The sequence below is a fragment of the Arvicola amphibius genome, chromosome 3, assembly GCF_903992535.2.
Source record: "Arvicola amphibius chromosome 3, mArvAmp1.2, whole genome shotgun sequence".
NCBI classification, from domain to species: Eukaryota; Metazoa; Chordata; class Mammalia; order Rodentia; family Cricetidae; genus Arvicola; species Arvicola amphibius.
This window is the reverse complement of record NC_052049.1, coordinates 31,459,085-31,483,389: the sequence shown is the minus strand read 5'-3', so window position 1 is coordinate 31,483,389 and position 24,305 is coordinate 31,459,085. Positions and strand designations below refer to the sequence as shown.

General features: G+C 38.7%; 1 protein-coding gene across 1 annotated transcript in view; it reads left to right on the top strand.

Moving 5' to 3' along the window:
• Positions 1-2,539: 2,539 nt before the first annotated feature.
• Hcn1 (hyperpolarization activated cyclic nucleotide gated potassium channel 1) overlaps positions 2,540-24,305 on the top strand; it is a 342,629-nt gene continuing 320,863 nt past the window's right edge. Inside the window, exon 1 of the mRNA XM_038323575.1 lies at positions 2,540-2,931. Within this exon, the coding sequence (XP_038179503.1) occupies positions 2,540-2,931 (392 nt within the window). The remainder of the gene's footprint in view (positions 2,932-24,305) is intronic.

Here is a 24,305-nt window from a genome sequence, read left to right as displayed (position 1 = left end):
TTTGCATTTTGCTGATAACTTTGAATATGCTGACATAATATACAAATAATCAGTTTTTAAAATTAAGAATTATAATGGCTAAAATACATCCTCTAAGCTGCACTTGCAGCAACCGATGATTTCTGTTTCTTCTTAAACGTGTCTCTGGTGACATTATGAGTTCTTGTTCTTCAGTACTTCTGCCATATTTACCACAAACAATGAAACTTAGGAAAAGTTCTAACGGCCTCATGATGATCATGAACAGTTGAAACGGAACAAAGACAAGGATGGGCGAACAAAACAAAGAGGGGGGGAGGAGAGAAACTTATTAAAACAGCATTACATCTTAGGTGGTATATTTTTACATTATTTATAAAATTTAAAATTTATATTAAATTATATTAAATACACATGTTTACACTCGTTACTGAAACCAGAGGGCTTGGGGACGCATGCAGAATGGGTTTTTGTACAGATTTGTTTTTGTTTAGTGAAGAAATGGGACTGAATACTGGACATTTTGGGAGGCAGAGACATGCTTTTGACAATAATAAATTTTATTCCTCCTTATGGCTTTTTTTCCTGCCTGTGGCATCTAGTATGTTTTTCTGTCCTTGTGATTTCCAAGGTCCCTATGTTGCTAGGTTAGAGTGCTATGTTGTTATTTCCTCATCTGTGACCATAAAAGTTTGACCAAGCACGCTTATTTTGTGAGGGTCCCGGTTTTGATTAGTTGAAAGCAGGTTCTGTGTGTCTTGGGACAACACTCACTATCCTCTGTTTCTCCCCCAACCTCCCTAAAGCCTCATGAAGACACTGGATGCATTTGGGAATTGGCTTCATCAAAGGATTCATAAAAAAAAAACTAAGTTATTGGCCTCATCCATTTTTTTTTTTTAAATCCTGTGCCACAGGTTGCCACCCTGACAAAGAATCTCTCCCTGAAGTGTCCTCTCTTCCCTATGCAACCTTAGCAGACAATTAACCAGGGGACCAGTGACTTGGCAGGGTGAGCTTGCCTTTGAAGAGGCTGTGGGCATGGAGGCAGAGAAAGTATCTGCAACAGATGTTTCGGGTTGCTTACAGTCTCGAGACTCTTCCAACTTCCAGGATGCCATGCTGAGTGGATGGTAACATTGGCAGCACATTTTGCTTCTATTAGCTAATCCAATGGGTTGGGGAGACATCAAGGGAATAAGAGAAACCCGAGAATGCTGTCTTCAGCATCAGTCACACGTGGGAAGCTTCACCAGAGAATACTCCATGGCATTCTGACCAGATTCCAAGCTATCTCAACCTCCAAGCATGGCGTTGTTGAACACGAACCGGCATATTTATCTCTCTGTGTGTTTATTGATCGTATAATTTATCTTAAAATAAGGTCAGTTCAGGCTGCTTATCTTTTACACATTATTTGCCCCCCCAGCAGTGGTGGCTGATAGGCTTGCTCACATATGTGTTGGTGACTGTGGCCTCCCTAGAAAAGAATCCCATCCCTGCTTAAGGAGCTGTCTGACAATAAACAGGATAAGTAGGAAGGAGGTCACTTGTCTGTCCCTAGGTACAGATCCTTAATCTGCAAAGCTCCAGGCAGCTAATCAGCTGTAACCCGGGGTTACAAAGATCTATTTGCTAGTTGTGTGTCTCTCCCCCCTCCTCCGTTTCCCCTCTTGTCTCCTTTCTCCCCTCTGTCCCTCCCTCCTTCATTTCTATTCATGAAATTTATTTTTCAGTGTGTATCCTAGATTTTCATTATCCTTGAACAATTTCAGTTTGTATCCTTGTTCATCTAATTTTACAAGTGAAATTTATAGTGAAAGGAATTAGCCTTCCCAAACCACTTTCTCCATCTGTAACCCCTTTCCAACAGGCGTTCAGACAGTGTCTCTGTGAGTTTTAGGCGGTTCGTTTTAGGCGGTTCCTCAGTTCGTTTTGGAAGCAACTTGCTAACTAGCTCTCTCTCTCTCTCTCTCTCTCTCTCTCTCTCTCTCTCTCTCTCTCTCTCTGTGTCTCTCTGTGTCTCTCTCTGTCTCTCTCTCTCTTCCCCTCCCCCTTTCTCTCCTCTTCTCCCTTTTCCCTCCCCGCTTTCCTTTTCTCTCCTCCCATTTTTGCAAACCCACACCCAGCGAGCCTCTCTCCAGACGAACAAATAGACGTCCGGGGCGGGCCAGGGAGTTCAATGTCACGCTGGGCAGAAGTGGAACAGGAGAGCGGCGGGGCGCGCGCGGGTAGAGGAGGCGTGCGGCCGGCAGGGGGCAGCCGAGGGGCAGCGCTGGCGCGCGGATGCTGAGCTGAGCCTCGCCCCGCGTCCGCATCCTCAGCCTCAGCACCAGGCGCGGCAGAGCCCGGAGCGCAAGCCACTGAGGGCAGCGGCGGCGGCGGGAGCTAGGCGCGCAGCTGAGCAGCGGCGCGGGCGGGAAGCAGCAGCTGCCGCCGCCGCCGCCGCCGCCGCGACGGGCAGCCGGGCTCGCGGGCAGCCGGCTCCGGCCCCTGGCCCTCGGCCTCGAGCCCCCGGCGAGTCTGGAGTCCGCGCCGTCGCCGGCCGCGTCCTCCGGGCATGGAAGGCGGCGGCAAGCCCAAGTCCGCGTCCAACAGCCGCGACGATGGCAACAGCGTCTTCCCCTCCAAGGCGTCCGCGACGGGGCCGGCGGTGGCCGACAAGCGCCTGGGGACCCCGCCGGGGAGCAGCACGGCGGGGAAGGAGCACGGTAACTCCGTGTGCTTCAAGGTGGACGGCGGGGGCGGCGAGGAGCCGGCGGGCAGTTTCGAGGATGCTGAGGGTCCCCGGCGGCAGTATGGTTTCATGCAGAGGCAGTTCACCTCCATGCTGCAGCCCGGGGTCAACAAATTTTCCCTCCGCATGTTCGGCAGCCAGAAGGCGGTGGAGAAGGAGCAGGAAAGGGTTAAAACTGCAGGCTTCTGGATTATCCACCCGTACAGTGACTTCAGGTGAGGGCTCCCTGGCGTCGCCCCACTCCGATCCCCCCTAGGCGCGCCCTCCAGCATCCTACCGCGCCCCTGGGAGGGGGCGCCCCGGGGACTCGCAGCGGGGTGCGGGGCAGGCGGGGCAGCGCTGCCCGTGGCTCCTACTCAAACTGGCCAGACTCAACTCTTCAACTAGTTTCCATCCAGGAAAGGTTTGGGGTAGGGAGTTTCTTCTCCCCAGGGCGCCAGCGAAGCTCGTTCCCTTTGTCTGCTGAGCTCCGGGGGTTAGATGGGGAGGGAAGAAGGCCACTATGGCCCCTGGACGGGAGGTGGCTAAGTTTCGCTAGGGAAACTTTTACTTCGGTAACGGGAGAGTTAGGAGTAAGGCAGGCATCCTTGCTAGCGCTGCTCCCCAAAGAGAAAAAGATGCTTCTGGGATTCCGGAGATGAGGAAACTGGAGACAATGACTCACAGGTCCTAGCTGTTCCTGCCACTCTCGCCCCTGGGAGTGTTAATATGTTGTTCTTATGCTTATAGACGCTCTTGTCACCACCGCATTTCTCCAGATCAGTGACTGGCAGGCACAGGAAGGACACTTGTGCTTGCTTGGCTTGGGTAGTCTGTGACTTGAGGTTTCAGCGGAGCCAGTGCTGCCCAACTGGGCAGGAGCGTGACGGGAAGCTTCGAGTTCCCGAAACAGAGATGGGGGGCGTTTCTAGAGCCCCCCTCCTGAAATAGAGCGACACCCGCTCTTGACCTTGACTACAAATCCATTTCAGAAATGTCTTTCCAGTTTCCCAGCCTTGGAGGAAGGGCACAGCAGTGCTGTCAGCAGGAGAAAATTAATATGAGTTTCCTGATCTTATTTGTAGCCCGAGTATTCATTCGGTTAATAAGCACGTTTAGAGACTGACAAATGAAGGTCGTGAAGTAGATCCTCTTATTAGCGTGACACGCCGCTTCTGAACATAAGCAGAGAGTCCTTCTGAAAATCCCCAACTAGCAACTCCGGCTGATCCACTTGTTTGTTTATCTAGTTTGTTCGAACAAGGGGGAAAACACAGCAACAAAAGGAGTGTATGTGCACACCGAGCGTTTAGCCTCCTGGTAAACCGCAAGCAAACATAGCAACAAAAAGCATTATTACTTCGAGCAGTTCAGAAACTAACCGAAATTGTGAACTGCAGGCAAGGGAGGGAGCTGTCCAGAGTTCTGAATCGAGTTAACCGTGGACTACAGCCCAGCAAAGAAAGCTTGGGGAGAAGATTGCCCATCTTTCCCAAGATATTTGTCGCCTCAGAAATCAGCAGTCTCTCTTCTTGTGCACGGAGTGGGTGTATTATATGAAAGATTTAGCTTTAAAATTCTTGTTTTCAAAAACACATAGGAAAATCCCTGAAGGGCTTACAATAGTTAATGCCATTTATTGTCTGTGGATTATTGGGTTCAATTGAAAGAATGTTCAGGCTAAAAGAGCCTCCCGAGTAATCAAGTATGCTTCATCTGCGAGGAAGATATTTGGAAAGGCAAACTCATAGATGGTCTTGTCCCATCCTAGGCAAACTAGGTTGTTACGCTCTTTTGAATTTTAAAAGCGGGTTTTGAATACCATCTCTTTTTCAGTCCTCCATGGGAATATAATCCAAACGATACTATACATTTCAAAAGGAAAACTTTGCAAGAGAATAGTCAACAGTCTTAATAAGAAAAATGAGAGCTATGTTTTGAAAAAGATTATGACATTCAACGATAACATGCCCAAAGTGCTAAACTTTATTTAGCTGATATCACATTTAATTAAATGAGTTCTAAGGATACTTTTATGTATTTATCAATAGAAAAATAATGGTGCTTTTCAAAATAGCAGCCTGTATCAAATAACTAAAGTCCCGCTCTCATTTCTTTTTTCTAAAAGTATATAGGGCATATAGCAACTTTTTGTGAATTGGAATCAGATGTTTAATCCGTGGATGAGTGAAATTAAGGGATTCTACATATTTCCCCAAGAAAATCTGGTGAAGCAAAAGCAAACACTGAGCAAAGGTGGGAGGTGAGACCAAGTGGTGATGAGGTTTTGTCCTGCATTTCACAGAAGTGAATGAGGACTGAGAACGAGCTATATACTAACAAACTCTAGCACAGACTTGATTGCCCTTGCACAGAGGAAACATAACAGCAATGGTATTATGCAAAATTTTTGTAGGAGATATCTGAAAAAATTGAAATGAAATATTGCAGTCTACCTTTGTTTTCTAAAAATGACAAACTAAGGATCTTGGACATATTGTACCTGTTTGGGCTCAGAAGAAGTTACTAATTCATATTTTTGTATAGTCATAATACCAAATGCAAGCATTTCCAAAACCTATGACATGGCAAAAAAAAATGTAGTTGTTAAACCCACAACCAAAACCAGACAACATTTCAGCAACTTTTTTTCTCTACAGTGAAAGCAATGTTCAAGTGGCCTTCAGTTGTTGCTGGAAAATTTGATGGTTTTGATTGGCTCATCTCAGACCTTTCCTAAGGAAGGACTTTAAGGGAAGTCTTTCGCCGAAATTACTAAATCATCAAATTTAAGTTGATTAATCTGCTAACAGAGAGAGTAACACACAAGACTACATTTCTGAGGAAGGGCATTGGTTTTGGAAAGTCTGAAACAAATTGTCACGTTCATAGCTCTTTGTGAGCCCAGGAGAGTGCCCTATGCATTTGTTGCCCATCCCCAAATTGCCGAGGGCAGCATGGCACTTCTCTGTACGACGCACCATGGTTTTAGTGTTGTGCCTAATATTCTGGTGGCCATGTTGGGGTGACATCTCAGGCAGAGATCCTTTCCCACTTCCTTCTAGGAGAGGGCTGTGCTCCAGCTGATGCGTTCAGACAGCTAGCTAGTGGCTCTTCTGCTCACCAAAGTCCAAGTGTGCTACTTTTGTGTCTGGCAGGTAACAGTCTTCCACTTCCAGTGTAATTAGGGCAGAGGCTCTGTGTTTCCCTTTATTTCTCTGGAGAAGATAATGGCAGGAACCTTCAGGGAGTAAAGATGAGATCAGCGATAGCGACACTATAAGAAACCTTGCGGAAGGAGCTAGGAAACATACTTTTTTTCCCTGTGATATTTAATCATCAAGACCGGGACAAACATTAGTAGGTACGTAGAGTTGTTGTTGTTGTTGTGTGTGATTCTCCTCACCTCCCATGTGTGTGTTTGTGTGTATGTGTGTGTGTGCATGTGTATGTACAGTTGTGTCTCTGCACGGAGACCAGATTGCACTTCTTCCTCAGTTACTCTCCAGTTTGTGATAGATATCTTACAGTAATTCACACAGCTGTGGTTCTGTTCATTGAAGCCATGGTCTCTGCCTTTTTGGAATTCGTGTTAACAACACACATTTAATTTTAAGGTTAAGTCTTAATATTTTGAAAGAAGCAGTAGTAGTTACACATTTACTAATTAAAACTATAATTTTCTCCTATTTAATCATTATGTGACGATAAACAAGTGTTGTGATCTCACAGCCAACTGCTAGTTATGATATAATTATTCAAACATGCTGAAAAAATATTTAGACTGCTTTAGTGGATGTGTGTGTGTGTGTGTGTGTGTGTGTGTGGTTTTGTGAGTTGCGTGGTGTTTGTGTATTGCTAGGGGTCAAACTCAGAGCCATGGACATACTAACCAAGTTCCCGTTAAGTTATCCACTACCATGGTGAGATTATGATTTCATCATGAGAACAACTTCTCTTGGAAAAAAAACCTTTTTACCATGATGTTTTCTATTTTGGGGGATTCTGATCTTACTTTGTTGGCCCATGCTCACACAATGGTTCATTTAAACAAAATGCCCCTGTTCTACGAAGAAGCCAGCTGACATTGTGTTCCTTGTTATGGGACACGCGTGGGTACGTGTGTGTGTGTGTGTGTGTGTGTATGTGTGTGTGTGTGTTGTATTTTGACTTCTGTTTCTCATTATTAGCACAAAAAACTGTGTACAAAACTACTGTGCTTTAAATGCTGAAGGTAAGACATCACTTTTTAAAGATAACAGCACCTTCGCCCCTCTGTGTCTGCCTCACAGTTACTACTGATGTCAGAGGTCACTGCCATGCTCATTAGGGAAGGAAGGTTTCAACCCCATTCTCCAGTTCATCAAAGGAAATAATTCAACCTTCTGGGGTTGGAGTTCCAATTAGCTTACTCTTACAATGTCTTTAAGCTGGCAGCACTCTGAATTCTCCCAGCAATATGTTTGTTCTCCCATATCAACAGAGCCAGAATAATTCAGAAAGATGTATTTCTATGTTATATGTATCTTTTTATATCTTAGATTTAATTAAGCTTTTTTTAATAAGGACTATGTCAGTGGTAAGCCCAATTAAAATTTATTTAAAATATTTAACCTATGGATTTATTAAGTTACATTTTACTATAGTTCATGACTTAAAGTTTTACTTTAATGTTCTGGAATTAAATATCATGTACTAAATATTATAGAGATATAAGCATTTTGGTTATAGAAAACTAAAAATTATAAAGTAATTTTTATTTTTTATGAATAAATTTTAAGAATGCTTTTGAGGATTTGCTATAAATTGAGAATCAGTAGATATGTATACTATACCAACCATATTTATTATATTAAAACTAATAATAAAATTATAAAAAATATAACAAAGTTATAAAAAATAATAACAAAATTTACATATATTACAAGCCTTTATTAATTTCATTATGTGTTTAGTTAACTGTACTGAACGCAACTGTATCTTGCCTTAACAAAAACTACAAACCAAGGTATCATCACCAGTGGTACACAGCTAAAATAGATTCTATAATTTGGCATATTTGCCATCAGTGAATCTATCTCCCATTGGGAGCATGATACCAGCAAAATATACTTTATGCAATTTGAATGTGATATCCTTCCCATTCAGGGTAGGCTTTTTCTGTTTCTCAGATAATTCATCTCATAGCTTTGCAAAAGATATTGGACTTACATGAACCCTTTCAAATATAGTCCCTTGTAAGTACAATATTAGCATTAAGAATATGCATTAATGCATGGAAAGTACGTAAATTAGAACTGCATGAAGACTATAGACTATTTTCAGGGTCTAGGACAAAGTTTTTGCTCTTATTCTTTGTAAATGCATACCAGACTATGAATTATACCGGCACCATATTTTAGGAGAAGAGGCAGAGCAGTAACATTGAAGGAAAAAAAGTCTTCAGCAGAAAAAAGATCATTTTCACACACACTAAGTAATTTTCTCTAAAAGAATACCTTTCTTATGTAGGAATTGTCTTTAAATTGAATTTTTTTCTTATATTTGAGAATCTCACACATATATAAATGAAATAAATCGTATCTCACCCTCCATTTTCCTTATCTAACTCTTGCAAAGCCCAACATGTCCCCTGCCCAAACTCTCTTTTCTTTTTTGTCCTACCAAGTCTAGTCTAACTAGTGCTGCCTATATATATTCCCAGAATTTATCGTTTCTGTGCATGTCCCTGCACCAGAATTAAAGCCCTGCTTACATTCTTAAGTCTTACTCCATTTTGTCTTCCTAATATCTCTTCTTTAAAATTTATTCTCTGAGAATTCAATACAGTTTATTTTTTATCATATTGTTTCCTGCTCACTGACTCCTCGTACATCCTTTACACTTTCTACTCACCTCGCTTCATGTTATTTATCTCTCTTAAATTAAAAAAATTAAAAGAATGATGATAAAGGCCAACAAAATTCTCAAAGCCAATGTTGTAATAATGCACATATTAGCTCCCCTTTCCTTCCATACTTTTTAGGGGACTTCTTAACAATGTTTTGAAACATAATTTTTATGTTATACCATTTGCTAATTAGAAGTATAAAATTTAATATTTTCTTTAGTTTAACATAGTTTTGTGCCCATCATCATAATGATGCTCAGGACATTTAGAAACTTCATGTTCATTAGCAGTACTGTTTGTATGTTCTTTCTCATGCACTCTCATCGATAAGCAACCACCAATCTTTTTTATGTTGATGGTTTCGTAGAAATTATCCTAGAAATTTCCTGGCAGTTGGATCACATAGTATCTAGTATTTATTTTTTACCAGTTTCTTTTACTTAATATGCTATTATTTTCAGGGTTAACCAAGCATTATCAATGCATTATATTTTAGTTTTTTTGTTGAATACTATTGATTCTATAGATGTGGTGCCTTTGATTTATCTTTGCCTACATTGTTAGACATCAGTTTTTAGTAACCATCAGTAGTACTGATGTGATTATCCTTGCATTTTACATGTTTTTGTGAGGTGGTATAGTTTCAATTCCCCTAAGAGTAATATTGCTTTGTCTATATACTAGCTTTCAATTTATAGTTACTGGATGAATAAATAAAGAGTCAGCTCATGGCTCTACCCACACACAATGAATCTTAGAGTCAATAGGTTTAGAAACGGGCTGTGAAAGCTCTGTGTTCTCCCACAACAGCACCTGGAATCTTGTCTCCACTGCTATGTATGACTTGGAAATCCAAACATTGCATTTGCGGCCCAGTGTACAAAGGAATAGATGAAAATGCAGAAAGATTAAGTGGCATGAACACGGTGACATAGATCTATAATGAGAACTGGGCCAGGCACTCATAACTTTTTGAATCTTAATTCTGTCATTTTAATTTTCACCCAATAAGGAATGAGGTACCAGCATGAAGAATCCCCTTAACTCTCAGGGAAACATGATTAGTTGGCCTAATCACTTACCCTTCCTCCTTCCTGAAATGACTCCAAAATAATATGGAAATATGCTTATCCACAGAGACCAGCAGAAAGAAGAAGCAGCAGAGAATAAGAGATCTTGAAGTATTCTGGGAAATAGCTGGTGAAGAAAATGCTTCATGTCCAAAGTCATTTGACCAGTGAATCTTGGAAGGGATAGACATTGGATCAGTTTAGAAGCAGCTCTAGGAAAGTCAGACTGCAAACAGATTAAACAAGGGTTTCCTTACTGAATGTAGAGCTCTCAGTGCTAGTGTTAGCATATTTGGAGTCCTGTCAGTTATCCCCAGTCAGGGAACAAGTGAAAAATATCTCTGATGATGGGCATACATTGCAAAATCGTGTTTATTAACTAATTCTGTTGCCAAAGACCTACACATATCCATAGAGGCTGTAATTATTTTGTGGTATCGCATTGTTCAGTAGCTGAAAGTAAAAACATCGCCAAAATTTTCACTCTCGTCTCCATTATGAAAGAAAATCAAACCAAACAATAAAGTTCAAAGGACGGAGACAGTAGTAAAAGGAAAAATGGCAGCACTGCAAATACAGCATGATATTCTCGGAAAAATATTTTATCCATACAATAATTGCAGTGATTTTTTTTTTGAGTAGGATATTAAGCAGTTATTCTTGGGAAGTGGAGAGATGTCTCAGCAGTTATGGGCACGGACTGCTCTTGCAGAAGATGCGGGTTGGGTTCCCAGAATTAACAGATGACTCACAACCATCTGTAATTCTAGTTCCTGGGGATGCAAAGCTTTATTCTGTTCCCCATGGACACCAGCCATATATGGGGTGTACATACATCCATGTATGGAAAACGCTCATACACATAAAATGATCATAAAATAAATTTTAAAAGAAATAACTGAATAAATTTATGTGAGAAAATGCCTCAAACTGAGACAAAAAGGGAAAGTAAAGTAGAAAATACAAATCATATGTGAAAATATAGAATTAATTCTTAAAATTAAAATATGGAATTAGTAAGGACTAAATGTTGAAATTTAGAATTACTACAACAAAGTCATCCATGTAACCTTTTTATTTCTTCCAAAGTTCCTCGTTAATATGCTCCAGAAAAACAACAGGGAGTTAGACTGAACACTGTGTAGACACGCAAAGTGGGAAATGATATTTCAAAAAGAGCTTTCAAAGAAAGAAAGAGGATAATGCCCAAGAGGTAGTGAAGGCAACTGGACTAACCAAGCGTGGGAAGCAGAGAAAGATGGAGGAGAAAAAAAAGTTACATCAGCATTTGAAAAAATATCATAGATATTCTACACATCATTTAAAATGAGAAGTCTCTAGTTTTCATACAAATATTAGTATAATAATTGAATATGAGCTATTACAAAGGACCCTTATTAATTCCAGAAGGAGCCAAAAGTCTGTGAAACTGAAAAACCAAGTTTGCTGTGTTTAGCCATCAGTAATACCTGTTATGGTTTGGTTAAAAATGATGGGCCAATTACTCTGAAAGGGCAGGAGAAAGGTAAATGTGGGTTGTTTGGTGAAAGGAAGACACATCTTCAACTTCTATAAATGGAAGTGAACACTGTTTAGAGTCAATAAATTGATTTCTCTTTGAAATACGAGTTAAATGCTAAAAGAAATAGAATGGTTTATTTTGGGAATCAGGCATGTGCAGCAGCAGAAACAGAGCAGGGTTTATATGTTCTGATAATCTTTTAATTCTATTTCATGTGAGAAGAAAAACTACGGGGCTTACTAATATTTTGAGGCAATTATACGGGTTTAAAACCTTAGTCACTGAGAGTCTCAGTTTATTCAATTACAAAATGAGAAAATTAATACATGGAACTCGTGAGATTTTGAAAAAGAATATTTTTGTCTCATTATATATACATACATTATGCATAATTTATAGATGTACATTTGTGACTATGATTAGCAGATTATGTGGGGCAGTTAACAATCTCTACATTTAGTTATTATTACAGGAGTAAAATTCAAATAGAATTATGGCAGGTGAGCCAAGCAAACAAAAATGTTTCCTAAGTACATTCTCTGATATTCTTGTGAATGTATTTGTTCATTTATTTTTATCTGCATATATGATTTTCTACATATATGTCTGTGCTATGTAACACATACATTTCTGTTGACAGTGGGTGCCAGCAGAGGGTGTACAATGATCCGAAATGAGAATTAACGAAGGTTGTGAGACTCCATCTGGGGGCTGAGAATAGAACCTGGGTTCTCTAGAAGAGCAGCTAGTGTTCTTAACAACTGAGTGTTCCATCCGGCCCTGATCTTCAGGATTAATTAGGCAGGGGCTCATGAGACAGAAGAACATTTCATTGTTGCAAACTGCAGATATTTTCCTCCATTTACCTTCTTAGGCATTTGCACAGCAGAATTCCTACTAAGCCATGCCATATTTTCTGTGGGCCACATGAAATATGTCTACTCATGAAACAGTTAGCGTTGGGAAGCCTCTAATTCACCCTCTTCCTGCAAAATATTCTGGACATATTGATTTTTATAAAACAGTGTAGCTAGCATTAAGTTATAGAGTACCAAACATTTAGAAATAGATTTTAGAGAAAATTTGAATAGCTGTGTTCCACGTACTGCTTTCTGCTAATCTTCATTTTCATAGAAAAATGGCATAATCGAAACATTTGGGATCTTAGTGCAGATTAATTAAATGTTCCATATGAGCCAAGTAAGATGAATCATAACTTGCTAAATTTTTTATTTTATTTTTATTGTCAAATTAATGGTCTGGAAAAATGGCTTCTTGGAAATATATTGAAAGAATTTGAAAAACATTAGTGCGGCATGGTGGCGCACACCTGTAATTTCGATGTGGAATTAAAAGAATTAGGAGCTCAGTTCCAGAACTGGCTAAATAGTGAGTTCAAGGCCTGCCTGGGCTATAGGATAACCTCCTTTAAAAGCAAAAGAAGTTTAAAAATTTTGTAAAAATTACATCATTCCATTTTTTCTAAAATAGATACATTTACCAACAATTTTATTTTTTAAATTACACTACCTTGAAAAGATGTGTTCATAGGCATTAAAATCATATGATATATATCAGAACCAGTGTTTTTTATTTCTAAATAAATGTCAATTATAGGTTCAATGGTTATCTTTAATGGGTCTTTGTTCTGAGCAACAATTTGTTGAATAACCACATGCAACCACATAAATGACTTTTGTTGGAGATGGTAGGGAGCTGTTTATATGCATATAAAATACGCAGGAGAAATTTGCCATAGATGTGGGTATGGTTGCATATTATTACATAACATAAATAGTCTCAATTCTTTATTGTCTATACTTACTGATTACTAGTCATTTATGGTTAGATATGCATACTAGTGTTTACTAGATTTCTTTTTATCTTTTTTTGAAAAAAGACTTTTTATTCATAAAAATAACCATTTAGTCCCATAGGGGGTATAAAAGATCAGTCAGTATATGCCACCTTATCAAATGTTAAACCATTCTTCAGAACAACAACCAAAAAAATATAACAAAACCTTAAAACAAAGAACATCGAAAACCCAAATGAAAAATTAAGCTAAAAAGTATTCTTTTGCTGCAGAGTTAGTGGCACTCACCCACAGATCATGGCTGCCCTTAGATGCATGTTGGGAAGTTAGTCATGGATTGCAACAGCTTTTTCAAAACAAATGTAGCCATAATTCTTTGGGGCTTTGCATGTCAAGCCTCCCAAGGCCAAGGATAAGACATGGTACGCTTTAGCTCAAAGTCCTTTGCATCTACTTGAGTCACCACCGCTAAAGCATCCTTGGTGGCAATCAGGACAAGTGCTACTTTGTACCCTGAGAATCCTTGTCCTGAATGCCCACCAGCTCTGGATGTGCTCCAGTCTCCTCTGAAACCCTCATGGTCACAACCTCAGAAAAGGGAGACTCCCAGTCTCTGTGTAGAAACACACTTCCTATGTCTACCTGGGCTATGACTTTTTCTCTACCAAAATCTTTCCGCTCTGAAGATATCTCCACCAAACTTACAGAATATGTCCAGGATCAGACTGAAGGTTTAATACCCTGTGCCCTTGAAAAAAACATGTATATGCAATGCTTTGTCTATGGCTTTAAGAGGTTCATGGTTCCATTTAAGTATATTTATTTCAGGAGTTGATGTTAAGAATTCTTGTTCTGCCGGGCAGTGGGGCAGTGGTGGTTACGCCTTTAATCTCAGCACTTGAGAGGCAGAGGCAGGCACATCTCTGTGAGTTCGAGGCCAGCCTGGTCTACAAGAGCTAGTTCCAGGAAGGCTCCAAAGCCACAGAAAAACCCTGTCTCAAAAAAAAAAAAAGAATTCTTGTTCTATGTATATTTTAAAACAACGTTAAGACATTAAGAACAACATGCGAAAAAGGATGAATAGAATTTTGTTTGGGTCCAAAGTTTTTTTTTTATTATTATTAAAGATTTCCATCTCCTTCCCTCCTCCCCCCCTTCCCTCCCCTCCCTTCCACCCATACTCCCTCTCCACCCCTCTCCAAGACAAAGAGCCATCAGGGTTCCCTTCACTATGTTAAGTCCAAGGTCCTCCCAGCTCCCCCTAAGTCCAGGAAGGTGAGCAACCAAACTGACAAGGCTCACAGTGAGCCCATCCATGCTGTAGAGTTCATGCTCATTGCCGTTGTCCTTGGTTTCTCAGTCCTCCTCCACCGTCAGCCACATTCAGAGAGTCCGGTTTGGTCCCCTGTTCCATCAGTCCCATTCCAAAGTTTTATAACAGAATTATAGCTAGAAAGTCTTGTTTTAACAAGCAGATTCACTGTCAACTCAAAGGCTTGATTTTCAAAAAGATCATACATCCAAATGTAAGGAGATTTGCACACCTTTGTCCACTGATACTCTATTCATAACATCAAGAAAAGGAAATCAGACTGGATGTCCATGAACAGATGAATGGATAAGAAAAAGTGTGTTACATATACACAATAGAATTTTATTCAACTGTAAAGAAAATGAAATTATGAAAATCTCTGTAAAATGAATGGAACTTGAAGTTACTACATTCATACTACAGTTAAGTAACAGGCTAAGACAAATACTACATACTCTTTCATAAGCAGATCCTAGGTTAATGTTTTTATGTGTTAGCAAATGAGAGTAGAAGTCAGGAAACTAGAATGGACCCCATGAGTTAAGAAAAAGCAGATTTTAAAGGAGAGTGGGTGAGTATGAGGACAGTAATGTAACCCACGTTATAAGGAAGGAAAAGGGAAAATACCAGGGATGGAAAGGTACAGCGGAGGTGTGGGCCACAGAGATGTGAGAGTATGTATGCTTGAAAATGCAATGCAGAAACTTTGCATGCTCATTAAAAACCAGTGAGGAATGAGTCTGATGCTGAGGTTAGATTCCTGATTGTGAGTAATTTAATAATGAGTGTTTGTTCCTGGTTGTTCAGTAAGTTAAACAAAGCACAAAATTTTAACCAGAAACACTCCTGGGCAAAGAGGGGACTGTGATTCTCTGAAAATTTTTTGCTTACTTAATGTTGCTGAAGCCAACTGGTGAATACATTAAATTTTCTTTTAATTCTCTTATGTCTCAACAGTAATGATATAGACACATAGCCAAAAATGAAGTTACTACTGAATCCAGAAGGCAAAATATAAACTGCACAATCTAGCTTGGAAAATAATGTTAATAAAACCAAATCTATTTTTATTAATTTATAGTGAAGTTAAATCCAAACCTAGGCTTAAATTTATAAATGAAAAAAACAGCATTGAATAAATAATCCTCGGGACATATCAGTGAATTAGCGCACTGTTTAGTAATATCACTGAGTTTTCCACTGTTTCCTTTCACTAACTGTAAATTGATGTATCTCCAAAGATCTACTTTATTCTCTCTTTAAAGTACTTATTGAAAATGTATGCTCTAGTAAATTGTCATAAAGAGAAAAGGAGGCATTTTTATATACATGGCCACAAAGCTGATATTTTTTGATAGTGCTTTTATAATTATATAAAGTTATACACAAAAACAACCTTAGCAAAATTTTAAACACACAATAACCCTTATTGTCAGTTATTCTCTATTTTCTAGCCTTTCCTTATCTTTAGGGGCCTCAGTATGATTTGCTATAGTAAATGTTGTATTTCTTTCATTGCCCCTTACCTGTAATTTAAACCTTGCTAGAGCACAGATTTTTGCTATTTTCAATGCTATATTCAAAAGCCCAGCAGCATACAGGCCACAAGGCGAGCTCCCAAATTTGAATAAAAGGAATTTTAGAAATTTAACAATAATATGCACTATCTTGGTTTCCATATGTAATTTCCATGAGCAAGATTATAGCAACCTTATGCCACTCTCGTTCAAAATGCTGAAGGTTTTAATTTAGTGTAGGTACTTAATCATTTTATTTTATCCCGTTGCAGGAACATTCACTTAGAAATATGATTTTTAGACCTTGACAATACTGTTCTTATACACTTTCATCCCTTCTGTCTACTAGGATGCTGTATTTTATGTGGGGTTTTCCTAATTTGGGCATATTTGTATTAAGGGTGTCTTCGTGCCTTTGTTCAGTTGGGCTGCTGTTATAAATATTGCAGTCTAGACTCCTTATAAATGTTCTGGAGGATGGAAAGGACAAGGGCAAAGCACTAACACGTGTCTGATGAGGTCTATCCCTCATTGGTGACTGTCTTCTCACTGTCTCTTCACAAGGCAGAAGGGGCCAGTGATCTCTTGTGACTTCTCTTATAAAGAGGCAAACATGAGAGTTCCATTCTAATGATCTAGCTGTGATGGAGAGGCCCACATCCCAGCACCTTCATCGTAGGAATTAGGGTTTTAGAACATTGATAAATGGATCCCTTAACATCAATGTGTTGTACTTGGAGTGAGATGGCTCTATTTCCACAGAATAATAAAACCCCTTTTAAATGTCCTTTGCCTTTCAAAAAAGTACTATCTTGATCAAAATATAACTGTGAACATGTACCTTTGCACAGTGAAATTTAGAAGGAATGGTATGATTTTATAGTGTCGTTTACTTTTCTGCTGTGCCAAATTATGTTTGATATAACAATGCATATTCAAAATCCATTTTACAAGAATAGGCTATTACTATTTACAGTATTGAACTCTAGGCTTAATTAATAAAATACCAACTCAACAATGTGTAAGTTTAATTTTAAATTGTAACCCCATAGAAACAGGTTTATTTTATTTTTTTCCACAAAATTGATAGTGAAGGGAAAGATTCTCCAATCAAAGGTATCTGTCAGTGTGTCCTGTGTAAAGTTAATGGAAATGATATCACCGACATTGAACCAGGATATTGAATTTGAAATAATTTTTAATACAAAAAAAACTTGAGTTTGAAAAGATTGTGATGTAGGGTAGTATACAAAATTAGCTCCAGTAAACAACAAACCCTTAAACCAAAACTGATAACCAAACCAACATGCTTCTATTATACAGCACCCTGTCCTTATAAAACTAAATAATATGTAAGCTGGCATAAAACTTTGGGAGTTCCATGCTGTGAGAATTTCTACATAGGAGGAAAGACAATGATATACAAGAGCCTGTGACAGACTCAGAGGAGGTGGACCACCCACACTCAGTGGAAAAACCTCTGAAACTAGGATAAGCCTGGGCAAGTGGGCAGAAGTCTTCAGAAGTGGAGTGATGGCTGATTTCAAGAGAGCACACTGCTAGAATAGAAGGAAAGAATTGGGAAGCTGAAAGTCATCTTCAAAAATGAGTAAGAACTTCAATGAAAAGACATCCACTGTCTGTTCAAGTTTGGGTTCACTGGGATATGGACATGATTACTTTTTGAAGGTGATAGAAATTGAATTGATTCTCTTGAAAGCTGGATAAGTAAAAGGGATGAAACACCTATGCATTCCTTTTTATATAATCTGAACTAAAGGGCAATGTAATAGAAGAGGTAAAATACACTCTTACAAATGATTTTAGTTAATAATTAACCTGGAAACTTGCTATAGAGTTAAAAAAACACAAGTTTTTTTCTTTTAAATTGAGCTATACAGAAAACAAAATTAAAAACTCCAAGTCTTTTTTAAATGCATCTGGATATTGAGCATAAATGGCCCACAGGGCCAAACAAAAAGCAAAAGTAGACATATTTTCTTGATGAAACAGCACAGAACTACCAATAGCTTTGCCAAGGTGATGGAACTTGCATCTAAACAGGCAGCTGGATAAAAGACTAGTCTCCAAGAACACAGAATGGAGACCACAGTGATCAGTGTCACTTGGGTATGTGATCGGCAAAATCAAGTCTGAAAGAATGGACAAATATGCTATCCAAAGTCTTCAACAGAATACAAAGCGCTTGTGGGAGGGCAGATGAAGATTCTTCAGTTTCAACATTGAGATGAGGGCTCCAAATGTGTTCTCTAAGAATATGCAACTGTGGTCAACCACAGGAAAATTCAAGAAAGCCACTACTGCATGAGGAAAGCTATGCTTTTGGAGGGTGGAAAAGAGCTGTACTTGGGGCTGTGCTGGTCACTGGGCTTCTCTGTTTGGTCATGGAGCTTTATTTCTTGTGTTAAGTATGAATTCAAGGGTCTTTGCCTTGTAATAAGTCACTCTGTGTGGCTTTCTTTGTCTGTTTTTATTATACAATAGAAGGTAGGGGAAGGTCTTAGTTTTGGAAAGGAAATACCAAGTTATAAAGGAAGGGCAAGGAAGTATTACGTTTATCTGTGTTTCAATCTCAGATCTGATTTGCTTTTATATCAAAACTCTAATAAAACTAAGGTAAAGCTACTCAGTGTGACATTGTGTTAGGAATATGGCCCACGCTCAGGGTGCAAATAGTCCAAATTACAACCCTAGGTTTGAATGACCTTTCCTCTCATCTATAGGGTGAAACATTGATGGTCACCAGCTTGTCGGGTTCTTTATTGTAGTGAGGAGCTGCGGGCAGGCCTGCTTTTCGTCCCGCCCGGCTCCCAGCTGCCTGCTAGCTTATGCCCCGGAAATAACAACACACAAACTGTATTCTTTTAAACACTGCCTGGCCCAGTATTTTCATCCTCTTACTCACATCTTGACTAACCCATATCGAATAATCTGTGTAGCACCACAAAGTGGTGTCTTACCAGGAAAGATTCAGCACGTCTGTCCTGGTGGCTGGCTTCATCACATCTCGCTCCCTGAGGAGAGGCATGGCAGTCTGCCCCAGAGAGGAGAGATGGGGCAACTGTCTGAGCCATCTACCTCACTTCCTTTTTACTGTTCTGTCTACTCCACCTATCTAAATTTTGCCCTATCAAGAAGCCAAGGCAGTTTGTTTATTAGCCAATGAGAATCCTCCATCACTTTATATATTTGTTTCCTGTTTAGTCCTGTCATAGAGAAAGGAAACATATGTACTGTAAAGAAAGACTAATACAATACATTCAAGTCTGCTTCCCCCATTGAAACAGTCACAGCCTTTCATGGGGTTCTTAGTTCAGCAAAAGGATCAGGTGACATTCAGTACTTAGTACTTAATGTCTCTCTCCAGTCTCTCCCATCCCTCTCTTGCCCTCTTTCTCCTTGTCTATAAAAAAATTGAACAATAATTTTGTATACCAGTTTGAAAAAAAATGTTGGGAATAAAATTATCTCCATCGAAATCCAGCATTTTATTATTTTTAGTTCCTATCTTCACTTTATAATTTTAGAATTCGAAGGATTTTTATTTTTTTCCAAAAAGAGTCAATTAAACAGAATATTTCAGAATTGTGCATTTAAAAGAGGAGAAAATTCACTGAGAAAGGGATTTCTTTATTTTAAAGAAGTTTTCTTTATGTAAAATAAGGGTGATGCTTATTTCTTCTCTACCAGAAAGCTATGTTTGAAGAAGAGTGAAAAAGTCCCTAACCTACTTTCCTCTCTTCAATTTTTACCTTTATCATGCTTGTTAATTGCCTGGGTGTCCTTTAACCATCTATTTTCATGATTCTTTCCCAGAGGCTTGGTTTAATTTTAAAAGTGAAGTGTATTCAGCCCTAATTATGCGAGCGCTCACTGCAGGCAAACAGCAAGAGATAGTAATGACCAAAACGTGTTCTCAAATCAGTTACATGGCTATCGCAGCAAGTTGCTATAAATATTTGATGACTAGGAAACACAGTCGTGGAAGGCAATACTTAGAAGACAGTGACATTTTATAAATAGGAGTCTTTCCAGAAACAAAAGTTCAGTAGATAAGGTTTTTAAAATATCTGAATTCATACTTTCCACATTTTTATGAGTACCTAATATTGTGAGAATACTTATAATTCAGATTTCCCTTTCAAGTCCCCCTTATAATTAATAAGGAGACCTCATGGTTCTGTAGAGTAGGAATGATATTTACAAAATATACTATCTGTGCAACCAAAGAAATACTAGAGTTTCCATTGATGTGCATGCTGTTGTATTGGCTTCAACGTCCACAGTAATCATTCATGTTAAACAACCTGTTTTATTTACTTTGAAATTAATTTGGGAGGGGGAAGTATGCCATCAAGTATTACTGTAGTTTTCTTACATGGGGAAACACAAAGTCAGTGAGATATTTAAAACAGCACAAAACTGGAAGATGACCAAATGCAGTATTTCTTGCTACGTTCTGGATATGTGTGGAACAATATTTTAATACTCCTTTTCATGCATGCATGCACACGCACACATGCGCACACACACACGCACACACACACATATGCACGCACGCACACACGTACATGCATGTGCAAACACATCTCACTCACTGAGTCTAAAGAGAAATACTATGACAAGTACTTTTCATGTCTGACTGCACTAACAAGACCAAACTACAGACAAATTAAGCTTTCAGACAGTTTGGAAAAGAAACTGAGGCGTGAACCCATGGATACAGTTCAGAATGCACGATCTTTACCTCTTTTTTATGTCTCTAAAGTATGTGGTCATAACCTGATCCAGTGAATCAGAGACTCACTCTCACAAAAATAAATCATTTTAATTTTTTAAAACTGATTCAATTTAACTGATATGCAAAATTTTATTATCTGGCCAGGCGGTGGTGGCGCACGCCTTTAATCCCAGCACTCGGGAGGCAGAGGCAGGCGGATCTCTGTGAGTTCGAGACCAGCCTGGTCTACAAGAGCTAGTTCCAGGACAGGCTCTAAAAAAGCTGCAGAGAAACTCTGTCTCGAAAAACCAAAAAAAAAAAAAAATTATTATCTGTCAGACATTGTGGCGTTTAGATACACACATACATTTGTTTAGTGCTTAGATCACATCCTACCCACATGTCTTTCTATTTTCCTTTTTGAAAAACCTCAAAAATAATTTTTCTAAACTTCTGAAATATGCATTATGCTATCCTTGTCTCGTCATATTTTACGATATCAGCCTCCTGCTTTTTATTGCAGTATAGTAACTGTCATCAGCTTGCCCTGTCCTACTCGTCCTAGCCTCTGAGATCTACCTCTTCCATCCTCCATGCGATCAGGTTTCAGGATCCAGCACAACTGTGATATCACCACACCTCATGCCTGTCTGTGCCCAGATTAGTTCACTTGACAATGTCTTCTTGTTTCACTTTATGCTACAAATTACACAATTTCTTTTTTATGGATATGATTATTCTTTTTGAAGATATGTGCCATATTTTCTTCCTTATTTATTTGGTAGACAATTGAATTGGTGTTGCAAATAATATTGGAGTTCGAGTTTCTCTTTGATGTGCTGATTTCTTTTCCTTTGGCTGTATATCTGGCAGTGGATTGTTGGGTCATATGGTTATTTATTTTTTAAAAGGTACTTTCATATTGTTTTCCCAACAACAGTATGCAAACATTTACTTTAGTCAACAGCTTTCCCCCCACACTCTATCAATTTTTTATAGTCATTCTATTTTGTTTATTTGCCTTTTAAAACAGGGTTTCTTTGTGTAGCCCTGGCTGTCCTGGAGCTAGCTCTGTAGACCTTGCTTGCCTTGAACTCAGAGATCTACCTGTCTCTGCCTCCAGAGTGCTGGGATTAAAGGCGTGCTCTAACACTGCCTGGCTGTATAGTCATTCTTAGCGGAACAATGAGCTGATTTTTTTCTCTTTTCTGATAAGAAATTCGTACATTTTTCATATTCCTGCTGAACATTTGTGTGTGTGTGTATGTGTGTGTGTGTGTGTGTGTGAGAGAGAGAGAGAGAGAGAGAGAGAGAGAGAGAGAGAGAGAGAGAGAGAGAGAGAGAGAGAGAGAGAGAAATATTTGCTTGAGGCAATTTCCTGTCTTAAAATCTTTCTGCAAAGTTTCTTAAATGTTCTGGATATTATTTGTCAAGTGTATGTTTATACATATTTTCTCCTGTTGTAGAGGTTGTTTGGACTCTGTTAATTGCTTTAATTCTAGACATATCACTTAGCAAATTAAAGACTCATGTGGTCAGAAAAAGAGAAATCTATAATAAAGATAGATTCAGATTAAAAAACTCTAAGTAGTTTAGAATGTGTTTAAAAATATATGTAGGCTTGGGAGAGAAAAGAAAATGCTTAAGTCCTTAAAAAAAAGAAAGAGAGAAGTTGGGTGTGGCTGCTCACATCTTAAATCCCAGCACTTAGGAGGCAGAGACAGGCAGATCTCTGTGAGTTCAAGGACAGCCTGGCCTAAGGAGTGAGTTCCAGGACAGCCAAAGATACACAGAGAAACCTTGTTTTAAAAAATTAAAAATAAAAGAAATAGAGTTTTTTTTTAATAAAGTCACATTAAGATGGAAAATATACAGAGAGTCTGGATACTGTATATAATTGTGTTGTCTTTGAATTGTATGACTGCTGAGAAAGGAGCAAAAGCTGCTAAAAGGTATTTGATTATAAATGTTGCTGGATTAATCCAACATATATATTGTGAAAATCCCTTGACATCAAAATTTAATTCAAAAGATACATTACTTTGGAGAAGAAGTTTTGCTTTTGTTTCTACAGGAAATGAGAGGTGGTGGATTCATTCTGGGTTAGGAAAAATCAGATCTGATCAAGGAAGACCCCCCTGAGAAATCTCTGGTAGGAGCAGATGGCCCAGATGTCTGATCTACATTCAGAACAGTCTTAAGACTGATGTCTATGTTGATCAAGCCTCACAGAATATTCTAGTCAGGACTTGGCCATAATTCAAAATTTTCTTTAGGTCCCCATAAGATTATCAGCACCCCTGATCAACAGGAAGTAGCCTAGAAAACTATTCCCCAAAAATGTATTATGAATGTTTTTCTTTGTTTAGAGTGTTGGTTACTTATTTTTTATTTAGCATGGCAATCTAAAGTATCTGTTAACTAAAACTGTAAGATATATATATATATATATATATATATATATATATATAGTTTCTGATACATGTTTTTATTTTCCCATAGCATATTATGCCATTGTTGCTATTATGTATTCATAAGGCAGATATTAAAATCAGGTTTACGATTTCATCAGTGATACCATAATCTGAGTAATAAAATACTACTGCCTTAACTACTTTTCTTGATTCTAATCTTAATCACTTTAAGCAAAGCAACTTAAGGAGGAAGGATTTACTTTTACTCAAAGCTCCAAACTGTGGCCAGTCATGGTGGGAGAGTCATAGTGGCAGATGCTTAAGGCAGCTCTTATTGTATCCACAGTCAGGAAGCAGAGAGTGGACAGGAAGTAGAGTTTTCCTGTTAATCCCCAGGCACACACTTTCTTCAACAAGACTCTATTTCCTAAAGAGTCTAAAGTCTTCCCTCAAAGTGCCACCAACTGGGGACCAAATGATCAGACACGTGAGCCTATAGGGTACTCTCTCACATTCAAACACCGATAGCCACTTATGGGAACTTGAAAAGTGATGTCTCATGAAACATATCTAGGTCATGCTATACTCCTAGCAGGCACACATGTGCATACTCTGCCAATCTTCTGCAGCAGAGAAGCATGCATGCAATTAGAGTGAACTGCTACCTATTTGTGTAGATCCAACTCAATACAGAGTTCTGGAAAAATTCTGAACTAAGAATAATTAATGGTATTCACTTTTCCCAAGTTCATTATACCCTTTTAATCTTGAGTTTCCCCTGCAAAAACAGAAATAAAACAATGGTAAACTATATTTTTAGCTTTATTTTTAAAATTAAAATCTTATTATAAAGAGCTTGTAAATATGAAAAAAACACACATGGAAATCCATGGAGATCCAGTGTCTCATCTCCTGTCAATTCAAACTAGCCATTCTAAAGCTGTTGAGCTCCAGATTGGATTTTAATGAAGACTAAACTGTATAATAATAGTAGGTTGGAGCATTTTCATACTGAGGTATTGGCCATGGTTTTGGTATTTATGTTGTATATCTAATGTAAAAAAAACTGTTCACAATAGAAGGAAGTGAAAAAAAATTGAAATGATGATCAGTAATGGGGCCAGTGTACTGACGACCCTGCAACCTCAAATCATATTAAGCTTCCTTGACTTTTCCTGTAACTAAAGCTGATTTCCCACTTTGGCAGCATTCAGGAAAGGTCAAAAGATACAGTCAAATATAACCAATGAGGCTGAGGATTAAGACCATAAATTAGTAGTGCTGTCCTGACACAACTGTCTGCCTTTTCTTCAAGGGTTCAACACTCA